The following is a 20,847-nucleotide window of genomic DNA, read 5'->3' as shown; positions in this document are numbered from 1 at the left end:
GAGAGAGAGACGGAGGGAGGGAGGGAGGGAGGGAGGGAGGGAGGGAGGGAGGGAGGGAGGGAGGGAGGGAGGGAAAAGGTAGCACTAAAATGAGGAGTTGTTCAGTTATGTTGCTATAAGTGAATGTTACACATATAGAACGGGAGGCTTTGAATCAGAGTGTCTTGTAAAGTACCAGTTTAAGGAGCACTTGAAGGACAACGTCGTTTATTGATTGCCTGTGCCTCTCATATGTTCTCTCTGTCACAGTGAGGCAATCTGAATAATAAGCAAAAAGAGTTAACAACCAAATAGTCTCCTGTGACAGACCGCTGACATAAATGTCCAATCAGTAATTGGTCCTGGGATCCAATACGAACAACCAAACGACATACCAAGGTATACAAAAAGGTTAATGATCATGATTAATGACACCCGTTCCTCATCAAGTGACAGGGCAAAGTATAAACAACCTTCCTGTAGTCTCACCCAGGAAATGGGGTCTATTAGAAGGCTGTTGGTCCCAGCAATTCACCATGAGGTCCACCATCTCCCCCAGCCCACTAGCCTGGTCCCTGTCCACTGCCTCCAGAGGGGGCCTGTCGCCCAAGGGGACCCGGAACCTCAACATACTGGACTGGAGATCTACAGGAGAATGAAATAAGAGAACAAGAAAGTCTAAATAATAGTGAGAAGTGAGGGGTGAGATGGAGGAGAGACGGAGAGGAAGACGTGTGTGTTAATGTGTGTGTTAATGTGTGTGTTAACGTGTGTTTAGGTGTGTGTTTAGGTGTGTGTTAACGTGTGTTAAAGTGTGTGTTTAGGTGTGTGTTAACGTGTGTGTTTAGGTGTGTGTTAACGTGTGTGTTTAGGTGTGTGTTAATGTGTGTGTTTAGGTGTGTGTTTAGGTGTGTGTTAATGTGTGTGTGTTTAGGTGTGTGTTTAGGTGTGTGTTAACGTGTGTGTTAATGTGTGTGTTAATGTGTGTGTTAACGTGTGTGTTAACGTGTGTGTTTAGGTGTGTGTTAATGTGTGTGTTAATGTGTGTGTTAATGTGTGTGTTAACGTGTGTGTTTAGGTGTGTGTTAATGTGTGTGTTAATGTGTGTGTTAACGTGTGTGTTAACGTGTGTGTTTAGGTGTGTGTTAATGTGTGTGTTAATGTGTGTGTTAATGTGTGTGTTAACGTGTGTGTTTAGGTGTGTGTTTAGGTGTGTGTTAATGTGTGTGTGCTTAACAGTGACACTACCACTTACGAGGGTTATCTGCATAATAGGGCTCTTTTCCAGTGAAGATGGACCACAGCAGTATGCCGTAACTGAGACAGAGGAAATAGAGAGAGTTATCGAATGTCCACGGTGCTTTCTGAGTGCTGTCTCTCTGTGCTGTACCTGTAGATGTCAGTGGTGCTTTCTGAGTGCTGTCTCTTTCTGTGTTGTACCTGTAGATGTCAGTGGTGCATTCTGAGTGCTGTCTCTCTGTGTGTTGTACCTGTAGATGTCAGTGGTGCTTTCTGAGTGCTGTCTCTCTCTGTGTTGTACCTGTAGATGTCAGTGGTGCTTTCTGAGTGCTGTCTCTCTCTGTGTTGTACCTGTAGATGTCAGTGGTGCTTTCTGAGTGCTGTCTCTCTCTGTGTTGTACCTGTAGATGTCAGTGGTGCTTTCTGAGTGCTGTCTCTCTGTGTGTTGTACCTGTAGATGTCAGTGGTGCTTTCTGAGTGCTGTCTCTCTCTGTGTTGTACCTGTAGATGTCAGTGGTGCTTTCTGAGTGCTGTCTCTCTGTGTGTTGTACCTGTAGATGTCAGTGGTGCTTTCTGAGTGCTGTCTCTCTCTGTGTTGTACCTGTAGATGTCAGTGGTGCTTTCTGAGTGCTGTCTCTCTGTGTTGTACCTGTAGATGTCAGTGGTGCTTTCTGAGTGCTGTCTCTCTCTGTGTTGTACCTGTAGATGGCAGTGGTGCTTTCTGAGTGCTGTCTCTCTGTGTGTTGTACCTGTCGATGTCAGTGGTGCTTTCTGAGTGCTGTCTCTCTGTGTGTTGTACCTGTCGATGTCAGTGGTGCTTTCTGAGTGCTGTCTCTCTCTGTGTTGTACCTGTAGATGTCAGTGGTGCTTTCTGAGTGCTGTCTCTCTCTGTGTGTTGTACCTGTAGATGTCAGTGGTGAATTCTGAGTGCTGTCTCTCTGTGGTGTACCTGTAGATGTCAGTGGTGCTTTCTGAGTGCTGTCTCTCTCTGTGTTGTACCTGTAGATGTCAGTGGTGCTTTCTGAGTGCTGTCTCTCTCTGTGTTGTACCTGTAGATGTCAGTGGTGCATTCTGAGTGCTGTCTCTCTGTGTTGTACCTGTAGATGTCAGTGGTGCTTTCTGAGTGCTGTCTCTCTCTGTGTTGTACCTGTAGATGTCAGTGGTGCTTTCTGAGTGCTGTCTCTTTCTGTGTTGTACCTGTAGATGTCAGTGGTGCTTTCTGAGTGCTGTCTCTCTGTGTGTTGTACCTGTAGATGTCAGTGGTGCTTTCTGAGTGCTGTCTCTCTGTGTTGTACCTGTAGATGTCAGTGGTGCTTTCTGAGTCCTGTCTCTCTGTGTTGTACCTGTAGATGTCAGTGGTGCTTTCTGAGTGCTGTCTCTCTCTGTGTTGTACCTGTAGATGTCAGTGGTGCTTTCTGAGTGCTGTCTCTCTGTGTTGTACCTGTAGATGTCAGTGGTGCTTTCTGAGTGCTGTCTCTCTCTGTGTTGTACCTGTAGATGTCAGTGGTGCTTTCTGAGTGCTGTCTCTCTCTGTGTTGTACCTGTAGATGTCAGTGGTCCTTTCTGAGTGCTGTTTCTCTGTGTGTTGTACCTGTAGATGTCAGTGGTGCTTTCTGAGTGCTGTCTCTTTCTGTGTTGTACCTGTAGATGTCAGTGGTGCTTTCTGAGTGCTGTCTCTCTGTGTGTTGTACCTGTAGATGTCAGTGGTGCTTTCTGAGTGCTGTCTCTCTCTGTGTTGTACCTGTAGATGTCAGTGGTGCTTTCTGAGTGCTGTCTCTCTCTGTGTTGTAGATGTCAGTGGTGCTTTCTGAGTGCTGTCTCTCTCTGTGTTGTACCTGTAGATGTCAGTGGTGCTTTCTGAGTGCTGTCTCTCTCTGTGTGTTGTACCTGTAGATGTCAGTGGTGCTTGCTGAGTGCTGTCTCTCTCTGTGTTGTACCTGTAGATGTCAGTGGTGCTTTCTGAGTGCTGTCTCTCTCTGTGTTGTACCTGTAGATGTCAGTGGTGCTTTCTGAGTGCTGTCTCTCTCTGTGTTGTACCTGTAGATGTCAGTGGTGCTTTCTGAGTGCTGTCTCTCTGTGTGTTGTACCTGTCGATGTCAGTGGTGATTTCTGAGTGCTGTCTCTCTGTGTGTTGTACCTGTCGATGTCAGTGGTGCTTTCTGAGTGCTGTCTCTCTCTGTGTTGTACCTGTAGATGTCAGTGGTGCTTTCTGAGTGCTGTCTCTCTCTGTGTGTTGTACCTGTAGATGTCAGTGGTGCTTTCTGAGTGCTGTCTCTCTCTGTGTTGTACCTGTAGATGTCAGTGGTGCTTTCTGAGTGCTGTCTCTCTCTGTGTTGTACCTGTCGATGTCAGTGGTGCTTTCTGAGTGCTGTCTCTCTGTGTGTTGTACCTGTCGATGTCAGTGGTGCTTTCTGAGTGCTGTCTCTCTCTGTGTTGTACCTGTAGATGTCAGTGGTGCTTTCTGAGTGCTGTCTCTCTCTGTGTGTTGTACCTGTAGATGTCAGTGGTGCTTTCTGAGTGCTGTCTCTCTCTGTGTTGTACCTGTAGATGTCAGTGGTGCTTTCTGAGTGCTGTCTCTCTCTGTGTTGTACCTGTCGATGTCAGTGGTGCTTTCTGAGTGCTGTCTCTCTGTGTGTTGTACCTGTCGATGTCAGTGGTGCTTTCTGAGTGCTGTCTCTCTGTGTGTTGTACCTGTAGATGTCAGTGGCTCGAGTTGGTTCATATGATGATTCAAAAGCCTCAGGGGGCATGTAGCTTAGAGTGCCTCCTTCTGTCCCAGGCTCCTCTCTGTGTGTCTTCAAAGCACTGTGGGAGACTTCAGCAAGGCCAAAATCTGTAAGCTAGAGAGAGAGAAAGAGAGTGAGCGTGTGAGAAAGAGAGAGAGAGTGAGAGAGAGAGAGATGGGCTTCACATAGACTAAACCGAAATAGTCATGTTCAGTAAATATGTATACTGCCAGTTGGTAGTGATGACTGCACATAGTTCAGACATATCTCACCACTAGTAGAGACTCAGGATCTTGGGACTTGCCTTTGCATTAAGGTTGTCATCCAGTAGGACGTTATTGGGCTTCAGGTCGCGATGCAGAAGTGGCTGAGGGAGGTTGTGAAGGAAGTTAATTCCCAGAGCGATCTGGTGGGCCAGGCGGAAGGCCAGGGGCCAGGGTGGGGGGCCAGAGAGGCTGGCCTGGAGGGTGGCCAGTGAACCTATCTTCATTAACTCCATCACAATACCCAGCTGGGTGGAGAGGCCTCTACCTGGAGATGGAGGGCACCCCTGGTACACCCCCAGAATCCTCACCACATGGGGGCTCCCTCCCTTCTGCATATTGTTTACCTCCTTAAGCAGGGAAGTGCTAGAGCTGGAATGAGGTGTGTGTGTGGGGAGGGGGGGATAAAGACAGGGATTATAGTCCATGAGCCAGACCAACAAGTTATTGATCATATACTGCACACCCTTTAAGAAAGATTAGAGTCACAGCTATCCATCAGACTCATTTTCGGGAAAAGTTCAGGGCAACATAACTTTAGGTTACATATTAGAATAACCTGTATAAATTGCTTTAAAAAAGAAACATACATTTTAACTTTGTTTGACAAGTAGTACTGAAAGGTCATGAAATTACCTTTCAAATGATATATAACATAACCCACTTTGAAAGGACCAGCTACAACTATTGTTTAAAAATCAGCCATATTGTGCCATTGACATTAGAATGTTGGAAGCTTTGCCATAGAATTCCACGAAGAGGGGAAGCTATGTTTTTGGATTGTACACTTTGTTGATAGAGGCACCGCATTTCACACACACGGCTAGAACAGGGTTTAAAAAAAGATTTGTAGATACAGGGCCATCACAGGATTTACACAATAACCCGACAGAAGACTCATTCCGATATGGCCGCCAAACAACTCAATGGGGTCTTATTGGATTCATTTTGAATGACCATACCTGTATGAAATATAATTGTAGTACGCCCAATAATGTCTTAAAATGTCCATAGTGATGTAGAACACACAACCACATGACCCAGATATATAAAGATGTCATATTATGACGTCACATTATGCTGTCACATTAAGATGTCACATTAAGATGTCACTTTATGATGTCACGCTATGACGTCACATTATGACGTCACATTATGACGTCACATTATGATGTCACATTATGATGTCACATTATGATGTCACATTATCCACAGAATTGTGGTAACAAGGTGTCTTAAAAGCTGTACGAATTGATAATTTCTGAATATTTTACCTTCAAACATTTTTAAATGGATATGTACAAGTGAATAGTCATGGATGTGAGCTTATTCAAATGACATACAATGTTATCCTATCAACTGTTTTCATAAAAGGTTAAAGAAAAGAGCAGAAGCTCTGAATTATCCGTTCAGACTCCAGTTCTACCGACCTACAGGTTATGAAAAATGTGCTGCTTTAATATTTCACCAGTCGGTTTCCTCAAGTAGAAAGCCTGCACTTCTATGTAAAACCCAACAACAACTAAAACACTTTAGTAAAAGCTACGGTAATGTCCGCAACAACAAAAAATATTAAATACTACAGTATACTACAATTAGCAAAAACACCACATTAATTACTATGGTATATACTATATTTTCTTTCACTACAGTGTTTATACTCTTAGAAAAAAAGGTGCTATCTAGAACACTAAAATGGTGCTCTACCGACTGAGCTACACGGGACCAGTTTACCCTAGTATTTCACTGAGCTACACAGGACCAGTTTACCCCAGTATTTCACTGAGCTACACGGGACCAGTTTACCCTAGTATTTCACTGAGCTACACGGGACCAGTTTACCCCAGTATTTCACTGAGCTACACGGGACCAGTTTACCCCAGTATTTCACTGAGCTACACGGGACCAGTTTACCCCAGTATTTCACTGAGCTACACGGGACCAGTTTACCCCAGTATTTCACTGAGCTACACGGGACCAGTTTACCCCAGTATTTCACTGAGCTACACGGGACCAGTTTACCCCAGTATTTCATGTGGGTGATCAAATAAAACCACACTGAGATTTTAAGTCACACAGCAGGGTGTCAGCGATGGGCACGCCGAGGGATTTTAAGCTTTTCATCCTCTCTACTGTGGCCCTGTCGATGTGGATGATCTCTGTTGTCTCCTGAAGTCTACGATCAGCTCCTTCGTTTTGTTGAAGTTTAGGGAAAGGTTATTTTCCTGGCACCTCTCTGCCAGGACACTCACCTCTTCCCTGTAGGCTGTCCTCATTGGTGGTTATCAGGCCTACCACTGTTGTGATGTCAGCAAACTTGATGATTGAGTTGGAGTCATACGTGGCCACACAGTCATGGGTGAACAGGGAGTACAGGAAGGGGCTGAGCATGCACCCTTGTGGGGCCCCCATGTTGAGGATCAGTGTGGCAGAGGTGTTGTTACTTCCTTCCAGGACCCAGTTTCACAGGACGGGGTTTGGACCCAGAGTCCTGAGTTTAGTGATGAGCTTGGAGGGCACTATGGTGTTGAAGGCTGAGCTGTAGTCGATGGACAACATTCTTAGCATAGATTCCGATTGGTCAGACCATCATTGAACAGTCCTTACCACGGGTACTTACGGTTTAAGTTTCTGCCTATAGGAAGGGAGGAGCAAAATGGGATTTGCTGAAGGGAGGGCATGGAAGGGCCTTGTAGCCTTCCTGGAAGGGGGAGTAGTAATAGTCAAGATCCAAGAGTGGCAGAGGAGGTGTTTATAAAACGTTGGCAGCATTTGTCAGATTTCCTTTATTAAAGTCCCCAGATACAATAAATAAGGCCTCAGGATATGCGGTTTCCAGTTTGCACAAAGTCCAGTGTAGTTCATTGAGAGCCATCGCAGTGGGGTGTGGGGGGGGGGGGGGTACACAGCAGTGACGATGACCGAAGAAGGTTGGGAGGTAATACAGGTGCCGTTTGATGGTGAGGTATTTCAGATCGAGAGAACAAAAGGACTTGACTTCTTGTACGTTACTACGGTGACTTAATCATGAAACAAACACCTCCTATTATTTTTCCCCAGAGGGTTCTTTCTTCCTGTCCGTGTGATGGACGGAGAACCCCGCTGGCTGAATGGACGGGGACAGTATATGCGGAGAGAGCCATGATTACGTAAAACAGAGTCCCTGATATCTTTCTGTACCCCAGGAGAAAATACTGCACCCTAACCGTAACCTAATTTCTAAGAGTGTAGATCCACCCCTTCCACATATTCTAGACTGACCCTTCAGCCCTGCGTCTACAGATGCTTTTTAAACCCTGTTCTAGCTGTGTGTGTGTGAAATGTGGTGCCTCTATCACCAAAGTTACAATACAAAAACATAGCTTCCTCTCTTCGTGGAATGTCAATGGTACAATTTTCGCAATGTTTTAATAGTTGTAGCTGGTATTTTCAAAGTAGGTTATATTACATATAAGTTGAAAGGTAATTTCATGATCTTTTAGAACTACTTGTATGAGGGTTTTTCTTGGTTAAAGCAATTTATACAGGTAATTCTGATGTGTACCCTAGAGGTCAAAGGTAACATTTCTGTTGACCTGAACATTCCGAAAATGTGTCTGACGGATAGCTGTGAATCTTAGCTTTCCAATGATGAGGGAATACGTGATCAGTAACTTCTTGTATACTGGCATTGTTTGTCATAGGGTAAAATCCCTACGGGAAAAATGGATGGGATGGATGAATAAAAGAGTGATAACACAGAGAAAAGCTCCTACACTGCTATCACACATTTTCAAACTTGAGGGAATTAGACCTTCAACAAAAATCTCTATGAGACATCGTCACCCCAAGTGAGCCGGTCCGACCCCCCTGGCTCATGAACTAGAGCAGGGGTGTCAAACGCATTCCATGGAGGGCCTAGTGTCTGCAGGTTTTTGTCCTTTCAATGAAGACCTAGACAACCAGGTGTGGGGAGTTCCTTACTAATTAGTGACCTTAATTCATAAATTACGTACAAGGGAGGAGTGAAAACCTACAGACACTCGGCCCTCTGTGGAATGAGTTTGACACGTGGACTAGAGCCTTAACGAATCCTTTACTTCCCCTAGTGGTACCTTGACGTAAATACATTTGACCTAAGAGCAACAACAACAACAAAAAGATTTAACAAAGACTGTAGGGGCAGCACTTTAAACCAGAAATAAATTACAGATTGCACCTTTAATCAAAATGGTTGACATCATTAAAACATATACACTATCGTTCAAAAGTTTGGGGTCACTTAGAAATGTCCTTGTTTTTGAAAGAAAAGCACATTTTTTGTCAGTTAAAATAACATCAAATTGATTAGAAATACAGTGCAGACATTGTTAATGTTGTAAATGCCTAATCCAACCCATAAATGCTGATGCTCCAGATACTCAGCTAATCTAAAGAAGGCCAGTTTTATTGCTTCTTTAATCATGACAACAGTTTTCAGCTGTGCTAACATAATTGCAAAAGGGTTTTTCTAATTATCAATTAGCCTTTAAAATTATAAACTTGGATTAGCTAACACAACGTGCTATTTGAACACAGGAGTGATGGTTGCTGATAATGGGCCTCTGTACGCCTATGTAGATATTCCATTAAAAATCAGCTGTTTCCAGCTACAATAGTCATTTACAACATTAATAATGTCTACACTGTATTTCTGATCAATTTGATGTTATTTTAATGGACAAAAAAATGTGCTGTAAAAATAAGGACATTTCTAAGTGACCCCAAACTTTTGAACGGAACGGTAGTATATATAATTTTTTTAATGTAATACAGTTCAATTAGTTTTCTTTCATATTGGCCAGGGCCCTTATTTAGAGATTGTGAATGCACCGGAGCAAACAGAATGAACATATTGTCTTATGCACGGCTGTGGGATGGTCATATTTACCCATCATCATAATGCAGCAACTTGATGGCCACATCAAACCTCCACTTTATATGCCTGGCCTTGTGGATCTGTCCAAATCCCCCTCCACCAATCACTTCCCAGTCCTGCAGGCTGTCATTCCCCATCAAGTCCAGTGCCGGGCTGCTGGGCAGCGGCAGCGCCATCTTTCATAAAAAAAAATATTAAAAAACACTGATGTTAAATACTTTAACTCAGACTTATCAAAATAGCATGAAAACATTTACAGTCAAGATATGGAGTTGATACAATAATTAGATAACAGCCTTTCACAACAGTTATTTGGCCAAATTAGTTTGTTTATATATATATATGTATATATATATATATAGTTTAATTGAGAGTTTAGTTGTTTAGTGCTATATATATATATATATATATATATATATATATATATATATATATATATAGATATGGAGTTGATACAAAAAGTAGATAACAGACTATTGCAACAGTTATTTGGGCTAATTAGTTTGTTTATATATATATATATATATAGTTTAATTGACAGTTTAATTGTTTAGACTCTGTGTTGGGATTCGCATGCCAATAACCTGTGAAATGAACCTTTCGCTTCACTTCAGTATCATGTCCTAAAGGTCGTGTTAACCTGCTCAGCGGTTGCATTCATCAACCAATGGTTGAGTAGCAGATCATCAACTGTCACCAGATTGCTATAACATATGATGTGGTTAGCTGATATATAAAATAGCTATCCAGCCGTTGTAAGATCTGGCACGTGTCAGTAAAGTCTGACCAATGGAACATGACCATAATTTATTTAAAATGCAGTCATTTAATATATATATATATATATATATATATATATATATATATATATATATATATATATATATATATATATACATATATATATATATATATATATATACATATATATATATATATATATACAATTACATTAATATTGGGTGGGGTGGTTCTGAATTAATGTAAATTTAGAAAATGCAAAAATAAAGTTGTTTTAGACCGGCAAACTGTCGAAAGAGAGACATTATACAGCTGGTGGGAGTTGTAGGTCATGTTTGTAGTTCTAAATAAACGAATGTAACTTTTCGGCTTCTCGCTTCTTCTTGGGAGTCAAATACAGAGTTTCGAAACCCAGAGGTGCAAGACTAGACTTCCGGGAAAGATTGCGATACACACCAAACAGACCAGCCCGGGGTTTGGGGTTTCAGAAGTCAACTAGAGAAGTGAAAGATTCTTCCGAAGTTGTTAACTTTCTCGAAATCTAAAGGCACAACCTAGATTGGAGCCAATGTCTTAAATAGTTGAATAGTAATGAACACATTACTCCAACCTCTGAAAGTAAAAACGGACACGTTTTCATTTTCGAAAAAACGTTCTATTGAAGTAGTGCCTTTGATTTGACGGTCCGCACATGCGCAGTTTGCGTTAGACTAGATGACGTCATCAGTTTGAATAGCTTCATACTGTACGGTCGTTGTCAAATACTTTGAAAACCGGCAAATAAAAGTCAATTCACCCGGAAACACTTACACGTTTTAATATTTATCTTAATATGATCGCGTTTTCATGTCTTTGACAATGCAAACTTTTAGACTAATTTTTAGCGTACAAAATAAAAATACGGAAGTTACATTTCAGGATCTGACAGTTTCTTCGACGTAAATAATGTAAATGTTATTCAATAGAAAATGTTATTAGCGATCATTATGAAACAACCACGTACCTGCATTTGGTGTGATTTGTTGAAACTGATGGTCAATCGTGGGCAAGTCGATGTCGGCTTCTTTGTTCAGTTTAGCGAAGCGTGAATTACTCGCTGATAGTTTATTGGAAAAGAGTCTGGCTGCTCTGTGTCTGGGAGTAGGGGGGATTTCCACTCTTATGCCATTTTCTATCACGTCATTTCTGGTGAAATATAATTCTTGTAGGATTTACTGATTCTGTTACACATAAAGGCAACAACAATAACAACATTTTTGAGATTTGTAGTGACCTGATATTAGCCTTTAGCTGTTGGGAGGACAGTCCCTGGGTTCGTTCCCCAGTTGGGGCTCACAATTTTTGTGTTCATAAATTATTCTTTGATCGTGTATATTTGGTTGATCTAGACATGCACAGTGCTTAATTTGAGCCGGATCCGGTACATCTACATGAGAAAGAAAATCACTGTTTGTAATGTAAAAGATTATAATAAAAGCAACCAGAGTTCATTTGAGTTGTCCCCTCATTACCTAATTATCCTGCCCCCTAAAAAACGTAATTGTAAAACGTAGATGTTCAGCCCGCTCCTGATATTCTTACAATTCATTCGTGTTGGGCCGGCCCGGTCTTACGGTTTGCGTAATATTATAGACTATGTTTTTGAGACTAACGCGTGGCCGTTGCTGCGGTGAGAGAGAGATCTATGATCTCGCTCCCTCTTTCTGCTCTAATAGACACGCAACTCTCATCTCTTAACGGTTGCACTTCATCATTTACACACTTATAGAATCATACCGCGGCAAGGTGCTGGAGGAGCTGCAGCACCCCTGATTCATTGAAATACATTTGCCGAAGTTATAAAATTACTGCTGTCTGTTCAGAAAGAAATTCAATTATTCTGAATACTACACCAGGAGTAGGTCTATAATTTAGCCACAGAGGAACAATAGCTTCTTTAAACAATAGACTAGCTGTGGATTGTGTTTGTGTAGCCCAATCATAAGGCATATAGACCTAACCTAGGAACGCGCGGCAAATCTGTCAGTGAACAGCATGCAGCCAGAACAAACCTTTCCCAGTATTTCAAATAGGCTACAATCGCAGGAAAACACAGGTTGGAAAGCAAATGTCTCCTGCTTAAAACAGAAGACTCTACTCTGACTGTAGGCTAACAAAATACTGTTTAAACTTCCAAGTAGGCCTAATGAGCAAACATTGTTTTACAAAGTAATACAAAAGAGAGAGGCTTTTGGAAAGAGACTCTTGGCCATCGCCAATGAGTGAGCTGTGCATCATTGGGTGAGTCAGTGAAAGTGGAAAGCTTTTCTAGCTCAGGAGGTTGGTGGCACCTAAAATTAGGGAGGACGGGTTTGTTTTAATGACTGGAGCGGAATCAGTGGAATGGTATCAAATACATCAAACATATGGTTTCCATGGTTTCCAGGTGTTTGTTGCCATTCCATTTGCTCCGTTCCAGACATTATTATGAGCCGTCCTCCCCTCAGCAGCCTCCACTGTTTTCTAGGACTATCATTTCCTCCTCATATTGTACAGTATGTCACACCTAGGCCTAGGTTATTGATATAGTCAAGACAAGTTTACTTTATTGATCTCAGTTTGCCAGTGTCAAAGTAGCCTGTCATTTAGATCATTTGTGCGGAATAAAAAATTATTCTGCTCGTCTCCAGCCATATAAAATGAGTTAGAATTGCATGAAATGTGTTCATAAAAGGCATTTCTTCCCGGACCCAAGTAAAAATTTAAAAACGCCATGAGTGCAACTTCTGTAAGTGTATCTCTACTTTACGATGCAAATTCTATGATGTGCAATGCTTTATTATAAAGGAAATAATGTTTTTCATCTGTTCCGTTACCTCAGAGCCCCTCAGGTCATGTTCTGTTCTGGCACCACCCGATGTACAACTTAAACACTGGTCATGTTCTGTTCTGGCACCACCCGATGTACAACTTAAACACTGGTCATGTTCTGTTCTGGCACCACCCGATGTACAACTTAAACACTGGTCATGTTCTGTTCTGGCACCACCCGATGTACAACTTAAACACTGGTCATGTTCTGTTCTGGCACCACCCGATGTACAACTTAAACACTGGTCATGTTCTGTTCTGGCACCACCCGATGTACAACTTAAACACTGGTCATGTTCTGTTCTGGCACCACCCGATGTACAACTTAAACACAGGTCATGTTCTGTTCTGGCACCACCCGATGTACAACTTAAACACTGGTCATGTTCTGTTCTGGCACCACCCGATGTACAACTTAAACACAGGTCATGTTCTGTTCTGGCACCACCCGATGTACAACTTAAACACTGGTCATGTTCTGTTCTGGCACCACCCGATGTACAACTTAAACACTGGTCATGTTCTGTTCTGGCACCACCCGATGTACAACTTAAACACTGGTCATGTTCTGTTCTGGCACCACCCGATGTACAACTTAAACACTGGTCATGTTCTGTTCTGGCACCACCCGATGTACAACTTAAACACTGGTCATGTTCTGTTCTGGCACCACCCAATGTACAACTTAAACACTGGTCATGTTCTGTTCTGGCACCACCCGATGTACAACTTAAACACTGGTCATGTTCTGTTCTGGCACCACCCGATGTACAACTTAAACACCGGTCATGTTCTGTTCTGGCACCACCCGATGTACAACTTAAACACTGGTCATGTTCTGTTCTGGCACCACCCGATGTACAACTTAAACACTGGTCATGTTCTGTTCTGGCACCACCCGATGTACAACTTAAACACTGGTCATGTTCTGTTCTGGCACCACCCGATGTCCAACTTAAACACTGGTCATGTTCTGTTCTGGCACCACCCGATGTACAACTTAAACACTGGTCATGTTCTGTTCTGGCACCACCCGATGTACAACTTAAACACCGGTCATGTTCTGTTCTGGCACCACCCGATGTACAACTTAAACACCGGTCATGTTGTTGTTATTGTTGTTGTTACTGTACAAGTGATGGTTTTACAGGATAGAGGCGTATCATTGGCCTGGCCATAACTCCTGTCACACAATATCTGAATACTTTGAATAATTTAATTTAAGTTAAAGGTCGGGTGAAAACACACCGAAATGCCTTTCACGTCATCCACTTTTTACAAAACCAATCGTTGTTTGCTTGAAATGACGTGGAAACAACGTTGATGCAACCAGTGGGTTGAATCAGGATTATCTGATCATGTGTTTTTGGTGAACTAGTCATCAATTCTGGTTAATGTTATTTTTAAGGATTTTACAGGGTAGGATAAAGGCCTTTAATTCAGTGGCCTGGCCTGTAACTCTCGTCACACAATATCTGAATACTTGGTCAGATGAAAATCAGGGAAAGATATTTCTGGATGAATCTCTGTTTTAATCCCTTCATGACTAACAGGGTCAGACCCATATCAGGACTGACTTCACAGAAGTGGGTTAGCACTGGTGATGAATATGAGAGATCCATCTCTCTTTAAAAAAATAATCAATATATTCTCTGTTTCTTTTCTCTCTTTATTTGGATTTTATTCTCTTCCAAATTATTCATAATTAAAGTTTCATAATTGCATCAAGAAACATGATCCATCACCAAAATCCTTCCATGTATATACATCAGAATAGGTCCGTTTTGTGTTTTTGACCTATGAAGGGGGCCTGATAGAAATGGATAGGGGAAATCAAGGTGTGGGAATGTCCACATACTGTATCCTTTAAAAGAGTAAGGTGAAACTACAGTACAACTTTAATACAGGTCATAATGGTTGTCCTAGGATCAGATTACCCTGACTAAATACTAACCAAACCATTCAAGAGTAAGGTGGAACTACAGTACAGCTTTAATACAGGTCCTAATGGCTGTCCTAGGATCAGATTACCCTGACTAAATACTAACCACACCGTTAAAGAACTAAATCTTAGCAGATATATAGGGGCCAATATGAAATGTAGTATGTTGCTTTATGATGAGTCACTCACACACTGTAGGTCTCTGAATCACAGGAGTACTCTGTGCAGCTCTGGCCAGCTTCTCTTTGTAGTAAGTCAGCAGTTGTCTCTGGACTCTTTCTCCCATGATCCTTTGCTGATACTCCTCTGGGTTCTCCCCCAGTGAAACTGGCTGGTGAGGTGGGAAATGTAGTCATTGGAGTTTTGTTCTGCTATGTAACATTCTCCACATTGGAGTTTGGCCTGAGCAAGGCACTACAACAGGATATTTAGTGCTCTTTAGTATTGTTTAATATAAGGAAATAAGCAAGTCAAGGAAAGTTCAGAACTTACTCTGGTGCACGTCCATCTCAGCTCAGCCGGGGAAAAGGAGACTCTCACAACAAGTAATGTTATCACACCACACTGAGGAAGTTATGGAAAACACTATTACTGAATGAGGAAATCACAAACAGTGGTGTTTCAGGGTTTGTGTGTGAGTGTGTGTGTGTGTGTGTGTGTGTGTGTGTGTGTGTGTGTGTGTGTGTGTGTGTGTGTGTGTGTGTGTGTGTGTGTGTGTGTGTGTGTGTGTGTGTGTGTGTGTGTGTGTGTGTGTGTGTGTGTGTGTGTAAATCAGCAAGCCGTGCAGCAAGTCAACTAAACACTCACCTAATATTCCTATTGCTGTGTGCTCCAGTCCTTCTCTCTCTCAGGTGAACCAACACTTGTAGGCTACACACATTCTAGACTGGTGCCGTAGTAAGTATGTGAGGTCACCCTCCCTCCCTCCTGGGTCTCTTACCTCAAAGAATCTAAACGTTGTATTATCTCAAATTACCTGTGCCAGTTGTCAAGACAACACCAGATAAACACCTGTAAGGACACACCCCTCTAATGCTCCAGAGTGAGTTAATATACCATGTGACTACAGATCTCTCTAACAGAATGATATTAATATACCATTTGACTACAGGTCTCTCTAACAGAATGATATTAACTCACCATGTGACTACAGGTCTCCCTAACAGAATGATATTAATATACCATGTGACTACAGATCTCTCTAACAGAATGACATTAATATACCATGTCACTACAGGTCTCTCTAACGGAATGATATTAATATACCATGTGACTACAGATCTCTAACAGAATTATATTAATAGACCATGTCACTACAGATCTCTCTAACAGAATGGTATTAATATATCATGTGACTACAGATCTCTCTAACAAATACAAGAGGAGATAGTGAGTACATGAGAAAAGCAACAAAGTGAAAATAACGTTCTATTGGACATCCCTTAATTTTAGAACAAAAACTGTGACTGAAGGGGACTTCCAGGTTGGTGGAGTCATAACTGTACTGTTTGTGTTTTTATCCTGTGTTAGTAATGGGTTGTATCTGTCACTTAGCAGTAGGTTGGTGTAGTGATAACTGTACTATTTGTGTTATTGTCCTGTGTTAATAATGGTTTGTATCTGTCACTAAGCAGTAGGTTGGTGTAGTGATAACTGTACTGTTTGTGTTATTGTCCTGTGTTAATAATGGTTTGTATCTGTCACTAAGCAGTAGTGAACTATGAATGGGGGTGGTGCCTCTCATCTTGGTTTCAGGTCAGGGAAAATGAAACTTAAATCTTCACCATCACAATATCATCAACTGAGGCAGCAGAGACAAACGAGACAAAGTAACGGGTAGGTGTTGAATGGTTTAGTATGATTCATTTTTTTTAAAATGGTACCAGTTACTTTAGATGAGTCCCGTCACATACCATCGTGCTTGTGAGAATCTCCCCTTGCCATAGTGGAGTCATATTAGTTTGTAGTCCAAACCATTCAGACGCTACAGACAGAAGTTGGCACATCGGCGGTACAGACTTCAGGCGAGTCTGGTAACACTTGTGGGGGTCGTAGAGCAAAACGATGAACATCGTTTGTAAGCCAAACCGTTCGGACGCTACAGCCGTTTTAGTGAGAAGACCGATTTTCGCGATGCCTCATGGTCTGGTCTGACAAACATCGCTGTATCTCGGCCACCTTCCTCCACCGCAGATGCAGAAATCCGATATAGCCGGATTTGGTAGATTGAGAAGCAGTGGAAAACAGAAAGGAAAATGCTGCACACTTTTCCATGAGTTTGCCTACAACTCCAGCGCCTGCGGTAAGTGCCTGGGCGTGCGTATGTTCTTCCGTTTTGAGTTTGAGAAGCAGCCCATGCAAAACAACACACACAGTATCTTTAACTTAAACTGAAGGATTTTAATGGGGATTTTTTAATTATTTTACTTAGATTGAAGCAGGGATGAATCAATAGACTCGTTGTTTATTGTGAAACAGTCTGCTCTGTTTAAATCTGTTATTGTGTTCTATGTTTATTCTGTTCTATATTTATTATCTTCTGTCCTGTGTTTATTCTGTTCTATGTTAATTATGTTCTGTGTTTCTTATGTTCTATGTTAATTATGTTCTGTGTTTATTATGTTCTATGTGTATTCTTCTCTGTGATCTATGCTTATTCTGTTCTATTTTCTGTGTTTATTATGTTCTATGTTCTATGTGTATTCTTCTCTGTGATCTATGTTTATTTTGTTCTATGTTTTATGTTTATTCTGTTCTATTTTCTATGTTTACTCTGTTCTATGTTCATTGTTTAACTAGTAAACAACCTCACTTTGTTGTCTAATTTCTGTGCTTTATTGTAGACACCCTCTTCATTGAGTTGAATTGAGTTCAGGATCAACAACAGAGGAAAAGTACAACAACATGACGACTTCAGGTGAGTGCTTTACCGTGATTAAAACCCAAACGTCCATATCCTATAGGAGAGGACAGTTCAGTAGTGATGCTGTACTATTGCAGTGTAACAGCTTCCCTATCCTATAGGAGAGGACAGTTCAGTAGTGACGCTGTACTATTGCAGTGTAACAGCTTCCCTATCCTATAGGAGAGGACAGTTCAGTAGTGATGCTGTACTAGTGCAGTGTAACAGCTTCCCTATCCTATAGGAGAGGACAGTTCAGTAGTGATGCTGTACTATTGCAGTGTAACAGCTTCCCTATCCTATAGGAGAGGACAGTTCAGTAGTGATGCTGTACTATTGTAGTGTAACAGCTTCCCTATCCTATAGAAGAGGACAGTTCAGTAGTGATGCTGTACTAGTGCAGTGTAACAGCTTCCCTATTCTATAGGAGAGGACAGTTCAGTAGTGACGCTGTACTATTGCAGTGTAACAGCTTCCCTATCCTATAGGAGAGGACAGTTCAGTAGTGATGCTGTACTAGTGCAGTGTAACAGCTTCCCTATCCTATAGGAGAGGACAGTTCAGTAGTGATGCTGTACTATTGTAGTGTAACAGCTTCCCTATCCTATAGGAGAGGACAGTTCAGTAGTGATGCTGTACTAGTGCAGTGTAACAGCTTCCCTATCCTATAGGAGAGGACAGTTCAGTAGTGATGCTGTACTAGTGCAGTGTAACAGCTTCCCTATCCTATAGGAGAGGACAGTTCAGTAGTGATGCTGTACTAGTGCAGTGTAACAGCTTCCCTATCCTATAGGAGAGGACAGTTCAGTAGTGATGCTGTACTATTGCAGTGTAACAGCTTCCCTATCCTATAGGAGAGGACAGTTCAGTAGTGATGCTGTACTAGTGCAGTGTAACAGCTTCCCTATCCTATAGGAGAGGACAGTTCAGTAGTGATGCTGTACTAGTGCAGTGTAACAGCTTCCCTATCCTATAGGAGAGGACAGTTCAGTAGTGATGCTGTACTAGTGCAGTGTAACAGCTTCCCTATCCTATAGGAGAGGACAGTTCAGTAGTGATGCTGTACTAGTGCAGTGTAACAGCTTCCCTATCCCATAGGAGAGGACAGTGCAGTAGTGATGCTGTACTATTGCAGTGTAACAGCTTCCCTATCCCATAGGAGAGGACAGTTCAGTAGTGATGCTGTACTATTGTAGTGTAAAAGCTTCCCTATCCTATAGGAGAGGACAGTTCAGTAGTGATGCTGTACTATTGCAGTGTAACAGCTTCCCTATCCTATAGAAGAGGACAGTTCAGTAGTGATGCTGTACTATTGTAGTGTAACAGCTTCCCTATCATATAGGAGAGGACAGTTCAGTAGTGATGCTGTACTAGTGCAGTGTAACAGCTTCCCTATCCTATAGGAGAGGACAGTTCAGTAGTGATGCTGTACTATTGTAGTGTAACAGCTTCCCTATCATATAGGAGAGGACAGTCTCAGTAGTGATGCTGTACTATTGTAGTGTAACAGCTTCCCTATCCTATAGGAGAGGACAGTTCAGTAGTGATGCTGTACTATTGTAGTGTAACAGCTTCCCTATCATATAGGAGAGGACAGTTCAGTAGTGATGCTGTACTATTGTAGTGTAACAGCTTCCCTATCCTATAGGACAGGACAGTTCAGTAGTGATGCTGTACTATTGTAGTGTATCAGCTTCCCTATCCTATAGGAGAGGACAGTTCAGTAGTGATGCTGTACTATTGTAGTGTAACAGCTTCCCTATCCTATAGGAGAGGACAGTTCAGTAGTGATGCTGTACTATTGTAGTGTAACAGCTTCCCTATCCTATAGGAGAGGACAGTTCAGTAGTGATGCTGTACTATTGTAGTGTAACAGCTTCCCTATCCTATAGGAGAGGACAGTTCAGTAGTGATGCTGTACTATTGTAGTGTAACAACTTCCCTATCCTATAGGAGAGGACAGTTCAGTAGTGATGCTGTACTAGTGCAGTGTAACAGAATGGGGAACATAGAACTGACAGAGATGCCAAAGGAAAAGATCACCACTTGTTCTGTTTTTATTCTTTCAAGTATCATTAAATGACAGATCTGCTGTATACTGTAAAATGCAGCAGATTCTAAATGATTAATTCTCGGTGTGTATGTGTGTCACAGCTCCTGATAAGCCAGATTGTGGGCCGATGGTGATTACTGTTGGATTGTTGACGTTGGTCATTGGAATCGTTGTTGGAGTGAAACTGAAGGAGGCCACAGACCAGTTCATTCAGCAACATAAATGGAAGCTCATTGCCTTTGTCACTGTTTTTATTGTTGTTTCTATCATGGTGCTTCTGATCTTGAAGAAACAGGAAGTATAGAGGGATATTAAAGAATGACTCATACAATTAGCAAACACTTCTCAGTCAGTCACACACACAACTATTGAATGAATGACTGATTTGTACATTATGTACATTTGTTATACGTAGCAATAAAATCCATTTTCCAAAATGCATGTGTCCATTGTTGATGAAAAAGGGGCTGCAGATATCCTAGCTGTTGAGATTGTTGGGCCAGTAACTGAAAGGTTGCTGGTTTGAATCCGCAAGCAGACTTGGTGAAAAATCTGCCGATGTGCCCTTGAGCAAGGCACCTAATTGCTCCTGTAAATCGCTCTGGATTAAGAGTGTCTGCTAAATTACTGAACTGTAAACAACAGTTGGAAAAAGTGATTTATAGTAGGCTAGATGTATTTGTCTAAGATTGCATTTGTCATCCTATTTTAATGTGACCAAGATCCCTTGCCATCTCTGGCCATCTCTGTGTACTCGTACGTTGTCAATGTGTGTGAATTGTTATTGTAAGAGCCGTTATTGATCAGGTGAACATTGACTTAATCATATGTTTTCGTAACCAGTTGCATGTGTCACTTCAACTCATTTGTTTGTGCTCATCAGCATGTCAGTATCTTCTGGGCTGATTAAACCAAATAGAAAATCAAATTTTAACTAACGTGGTCTATTACACTGCTCAAAAAAATAAAGGGAACACTTAAACTACACAATGTAACTCCAAGTCAATCACACTTCTGTGAAATCAAAATGTCCACTTAGGAAGCAATTGACTTAGGAAGCAACTGATTGACAATAAATTTCACATGCTGTTGTGAAAATGGAATAGACAAAAGGTGGAAATTATAGGCAATTAGCAAGACACCCCCAATAAAGGAATGGTTCTGCAGGTGGTGACCACAGACTACTTCTCAGCTCCTATGCTTCCTGGCTGATGTTTTGGTCACTTTTGAATGCTGGCGGTGCTTTCACTCTAGT

General features: G+C 41.8%; 1 protein-coding gene and 1 long non-coding RNA gene across 3 annotated transcripts; one reads left to right on the top strand and one right to left on the bottom strand.

The window, feature by feature from the left end:
* Positions 1 to 55: 55 nt before the first annotated feature.
* On the bottom strand, positions 56 to 10,996 carry LOC120038206 (ankyrin repeat and protein kinase domain-containing protein 1-like). Its single transcript, XM_038984065.1, has 7 exons — positions 10,849 to 10,996; positions 9,117 to 9,280; positions 4,249 to 4,579; positions 3,910 to 4,058; positions 1,235 to 1,296; positions 469 to 624; positions 56 to 258 (listed from the first exon to the last, which is right to left on the bottom strand). Exons 1-7 carry the CDS (start codon positions 10,852 to 10,854, stop codon positions 155 to 157), a joined length of 972 nt encoding a protein of 323 aa, XP_038839993.1. The 5' UTR covers positions 10,855 to 10,996; the 3' UTR covers positions 56 to 154.
* Positions 10,997 to 16,364: 5,368 nt separating this feature from the next.
* Positions 16,365 to 20,531, top strand: LOC120038209. Of its 2 annotated transcripts, none has more exons than XR_005474987.1 (3): positions 16,365 to 16,473; positions 17,481 to 17,554; positions 19,694 to 20,531. It is a non-coding gene; the product is annotated as an uncharacterized LOC120038209 (long non-coding RNA). The 2 variants fall into 2 exon arrangements; XR_005474988.1 differs by lacking the exon at positions 16,365 to 16,473 and adding an exon at positions 16,780 to 16,939.
* Positions 20,532 to 20,847: the final 316 nt, after the last annotated feature.

The sequence above is a fragment of the Salvelinus namaycush genome, unplaced genomic scaffold (assembly GCF_016432855.1).
Source record: "Salvelinus namaycush isolate Seneca unplaced genomic scaffold, SaNama_1.0 Scaffold21, whole genome shotgun sequence".
NCBI lineage: Eukaryota > Metazoa > Chordata > Actinopteri > Salmoniformes > Salmonidae > Salvelinus > Salvelinus namaycush.
Note: the sequence above shows the minus strand (reverse complement) of the source record. Positions and strands in the feature narration are given on the sequence as shown.

Bases quoted from the DNA above. Each gene is read 5' to 3' on its own strand.
- LOC120038206 (XM_038984065.1), bottom strand. The intron at 1,297-3,909 runs GTACAACACACA...CCTCTGTCTCAG, and splicing joins CGAGCCACTGACATCTACAG to TTACGGCATACTGCTGTGGT. The intron at 625-1,234 runs GTAAGTGGTAGT...ATTCTCCTGTAG, and splicing joins CTATTATGCAGATAACCCTC to ATCTCCAGTCCAGTATGTTG.